Consider the following 4,786-nt stretch of genomic DNA (forward strand, 5'->3'; position numbering starts at 1 on the left):
TAGAGGCCCGAAACCTTGGTGGCGTCCACGTTAAGTCTGAAGGCCAGGGCCGGCCTGGTGGTGCACTGCGCTAGTGCGCCACTTGGGAAGTGCGGAGGCGCTCCCGCCGAGGGTTCGGATCCCACATACAGACCGGTTCCCGCTCACTGGCTGAGCGAGGCGCGGGGGCAACACCGAGGGTTGCGATCCCGTTGCCGGTCCCGGTCCGGTACGGGGGCGACACTGAGGGTTGCGATCTGTTGCCGGACATGGAAAAAAGAGAAAAAAAAAAAAAAGTCTGAAGGCCAGCAGGACATGCAAGCAGTAGAGGCATGGCATCCTCCACCCAGATTCCAGAGGATATTACAGTTGTATGTGCACATATGTTTATATATGTAGAAAAAAAGGAGAAAACATGGTAAAGTACTGCATCCATGGAGTAGGAGAGGAGGGGATTGCTACATGAAATTTTTATTGTGAGCAACCTAAAAGTTGTTTTATCCTTTAGAGAAATAAAAATGTTACGATCACTATCAATCTTAGAATAAAATTTATCTTTATGAGAACACACATATTACATTAAAAATTCTATTTTATTTATACTATACATATTTAAATTTTTAGCAGTTATCAGGTAGACGCACTTTCCTCTGTTGGTTTAGTTTGGTCTTCAGTTACCTGTGAAAACATGAATAACTTTACTTTTCTAATAAAACCTTTCAGTTTTACCCTTCACCCACTATTTTAAACCATTCTGCAGTCATTCTCTTATAATGACCCTTTGTCTTTTTCCTTCAATAGTAATTATAAAAACTTAAGTAGGAAGAAAAGAAAGGCTTAAAGGCCAAGTTACCAATATAAATTATCAAGTAAAGTACAACAATGCCATTCTAAACTAGAATCTGAAACATATTATATCTAGGCTTCTCAAGTTTGTCATTTTATTTTTCATTTATAAAACAAAATCATGAGTATAAGAAAAAATACCAGAAGTGCTAGTATTCTAAATCAATTTACTTTGTTGTGAGGTATAATTCTATTTAGAATAGAGCATATCACATATTTAATCCAAATATTAGTTTATATGTCTATATTTCTACTCCTTGTCACTCAGACTTATCAAACAAACAGGACTAAATCTGAATTCCTCAACACCCTAAAACCTGCCCCACCTCCTGAATTATCTGTCTCAGTGAAGGGCTCTACCCAGCTGCCTAAACCTAGTATTGAGAGGCCACTCCCTTCTTACTTGCATATTCCATCCACAGTCCTATTAATTCAACCTAAGTAACTATCAGTCATTCTTAATACCATGGCTGACCCTTAGGCCCTGATCCTTTTCTATGCCCTAACAGAAGTCTCAGCTTAAATCACAGCTACCTTCCCAGCTGCCCCCAGAATGAGCTTTTAAACAGGAATAGCTGAATAGCAGGTCACTTCCCTACTCAAATTCTCCAGGTTACCCCTCTATCACCTTCAAGGGGGTTAGGGGGAGTTGGGAATACAAGTTCCACAGCATGGAAAACAAGCCCCTCAGATTCCACTTCCAACAAACTTCTTTGGACTGACTCATCATCCACCCTACATGTGACCTGTACATTCACATTCATCTACATTCACCATGTTCTCCATTCCTCTATGCCTCTGGCAAGTGGGTTCTTCTGAAATAACCCCCAACACATCCTTCAGTAAATTATCTGCCTGGCCCACTTTTATTCATCCTCTAAAACTCACTTAAGAGATTCTAATTCCTGGGAACCTTACTTAGCGGGTTCTTCTGAAATAACCCCCAACACATCCTTCAGTAAATTATCTGCCTGGTCCACTTTTATTCATCCTCTAAAACTCACTTAAGAGATTCTAATTCCTGGGAACCTTACTTAGTCAACCAACTCTAATCTTGGTTTGGGTCCTTCTCTTCTATATGCCAGAGCCCCACATGTACACCTGACTGTCTGCTTATAAATATAGTTATCCCATAAAAGTAACTTCCTTGAGGCAGCAGGTATATTTTGTTCATTTCTGTACCTCCAAAACATAACAGTAGCTGGCATACAATAAACACTCAGTAAGTCTGGGTTAGTTGAATCAATGAGCCATATGTTTAATCTGCTCCCTTTGGACAATCAAAATGAACAGTAGAAGAAAGAAACTAAACCATAATAAATGTTTCAAAAACATCTATTGGCTGAACTAGTGACTACTAAATACTCTAGGTAGGTTATGGTCTCTACCATTTTTCTGCATTTTTCCTTCGTTTGAAGTGTTCAGTTATTCATTTCTGAGATATTCATTTCTTCTCTAGTTTCTTAATCTAAAATGATCATTGTGACCACCCAAAAAGACAAAATTATTCCATCCACTCAAATATACTACCTTCTCATGAGAAAAAAAAAAATTACATAACTTTTACACAAGAACATTATTATGGCTAAGTCCCTAAATAATAAATTCCATATGTAAATTTATTAATAAATACTAGGCTTAGATGTTGTTATGAAAAAAATCAATAAGTATTTCTTGAGTAATCCCCCATGTGCTAATGTTGTGTTCAAAATTTGGGCTTACACAAATATAACAAACCCTCAATGGGTTAACAGACTGCATGTAAATATACTGGCAAAGAAAACAATCAGAAAACAATATGAGGAAGTATACAATTAAGCAAGAAATTATACATATGGATAATTATTTGTTAGGAGATTACACTGAGAATGTTTCAAGAAGGTATTGAAGAATAGCAGGATGTGAACAGACAGGAGGAGAATGGAAAACAAAGTCCAGACAGAACTGTCATGAAGAAATAAGTTTGATATGTGTTGCTTAGTATGTTTATAAGCTTGACTAGAGTGTTTGTAGAGTAGTAGGAAGGGCTCATGAGGCTAGATTACACAAGACAACTATCAGATAACATAAGTCAATGAGGAACAATTAGCCTATGAAATAGTGAACAGGGATAGTTGTGGACAAGAAATATAATCACTCTTTCTTGTGAAATCTAAATGCGAATGACAGAATACACTAAAGAAAATCTGGTTTTTCAGGACATTTGCACATTTAATGTTAACAGTCAAAACACCCTTAAGATATATCTGACAAATTCTAATCCTTTAAATGTTAATTAAGCTTACCAAAAAAAAATCATAAGATCAAATTAATACCATTACAACTATTAAGATCCTTTGATGCTATACAGTAATGGTGCTATTTCTCTTCAAGTTACTGTATCAGTTCCACAATATTAAGAAATAAAAATAAGAGAACTGCCAAATTACAACTTTACTCCTGCCAAAATACTACTGGTGTAAATAATCACAAATTTGCTTTGGCTATTGAGACAACATATTACTTTTTCTCTTTCTTTGTTTCTTTTTTTACCCCCCTCTTTGGTTGCTGTTGCTTAATTTCAATGAAAATTTCTTCATAGAATAGTCATTATCTGTCAAGAACACTTACCATTTTCCGAGATCTCTCCAATAATTTATCCCATATCGTAAAATGTGCCTGAAAAGAAAAGATTTACTATAAACTAAATAAAGCAGTAAAGTTAAAATAAAAGGGACTGAGTCTTCACATAGCTTTTAAAACAAAACAAAAAACTAGGTGTTACCAATGTGGCTTATTCACAAAAGTGAATCACAGTAGGAAGAAAAGGTACTATACAGAACAGCTGCTTTGTTTCATATTTAAGAAAAAAGACTTCAGTATTCAATATGCCATTCTTCCTCTTTTGTCCCTCTTAATCATTTCCATCATAGAAAGCATTCCTTCTAAAAATCTGCCTCACTTTCCCATAGATAGCGATTCTTCCCTAAAATAGCTAATTTCAATGTCCTAGAGGTCATTCTTCAAATCACAAGTAATTACAAGGAGGGGTTCATTAGGAACTGACTGTGCCATCTTCACACTGAAATTGCAGACCCAGAGGATTTTGCAAACTACCCTAAAGAACAAGTAGAAACTAATTAAGACAATAGTATAATTACAGAACCAATTTCCTTAATCCTTAACAATCTTATGTAGCAGAGGATTATGGGAATTATTGAAAACTGTAAAGTACAAAATGAGCACATCAATTTTATTCAGTCAACTGAAGGTGATACTGAAGCATACAGGTAGGCCAGTGACTATTTCACACTGAATGAGCTCATGAAATCTATAATAAAAAGTAAAATTACTAAATATCTACATGCAAACCCTTCTGGAGAAAGAGCAGCATGGTATAAAAGGTAAAACCATGCCTGACTCAGACAGAATGAACAGCTGGTGCAGAGATCTTAAAGTGTGGTTACAACACAGTGGGTGAGAGTGGTATGAGCGAAAGTAAGAGAGGCAGGCGGGACTTCTGAGAGAGAGTAAAGGGTTGGGAATTGTTCAAAAGAAGCCATTGGAAAGTATGGGGCAGAGGAATTACATAATAGATTTGCGTATTAAAAAGATCATTGTGGGGCCGGCCCGTGGCGCACTTGGGAGAGTGCGGCGCTGGGAGCGCAGTGACGCTCCCGCCTGCGGGTTCGGATCCTATATAGGACTGGCTGGTGCGCTCACTGGCTGAGAGCGGTGCATGCGACACCACACCAAGGGTTGCGATCCCCTTACCGGTCACGAAAAAAAGACAAAAAAAAAAAAAAATGTAGATTTCTGAGTCACACTCATAGAAATTCTGATTTAGTGGCTGTGGTAGGCAGATTAATGCCTCCCCCAAAGATGTTTATGTCCTTATCCCTAGAACCTGTCCATATGTTATGTTACATATGGCAAGGGGCAATTAAGGTTGCAGATGGAATTAAGGTTGCTAGTCAGCTGA

The 4,786-nt window shown here is 37.5% G+C and overlaps 1 protein-coding gene across 1 annotated transcript in view; it reads right to left on the reverse strand.

The window, feature by feature from the left end:
* Positions 1-553: 553 nt before the first annotated feature.
* MRPL39 (mitochondrial ribosomal protein L39) overlaps positions 554-4,786 on the reverse strand; it is a 24,070-nt gene continuing 19,837 nt past the window's right edge. The window contains exons 9-10 of the mRNA XM_008591442.1: positions 3,436-3,483; positions 554-657 (exon numbers count right to left, since the gene is read on the reverse strand). Of these exons, the coding sequence (XP_008589664.1) occupies positions 610-657; positions 3,436-3,483 (96 nt within the window). The 3' untranslated portion in view covers positions 554-609. The remainder of the gene's footprint in view (positions 658-3,435; positions 3,484-4,786) is intronic.

Source organism: Galeopterus variegatus, unplaced genomic scaffold (genome assembly GCF_000696425.1).
Source record: "Galeopterus variegatus unplaced genomic scaffold, G_variegatus-3.0.2 Scaffold6917, whole genome shotgun sequence".
NCBI classification, from domain to species: domain Eukaryota; kingdom Metazoa; phylum Chordata; class Mammalia; order Dermoptera; family Cynocephalidae; genus Galeopterus; species Galeopterus variegatus.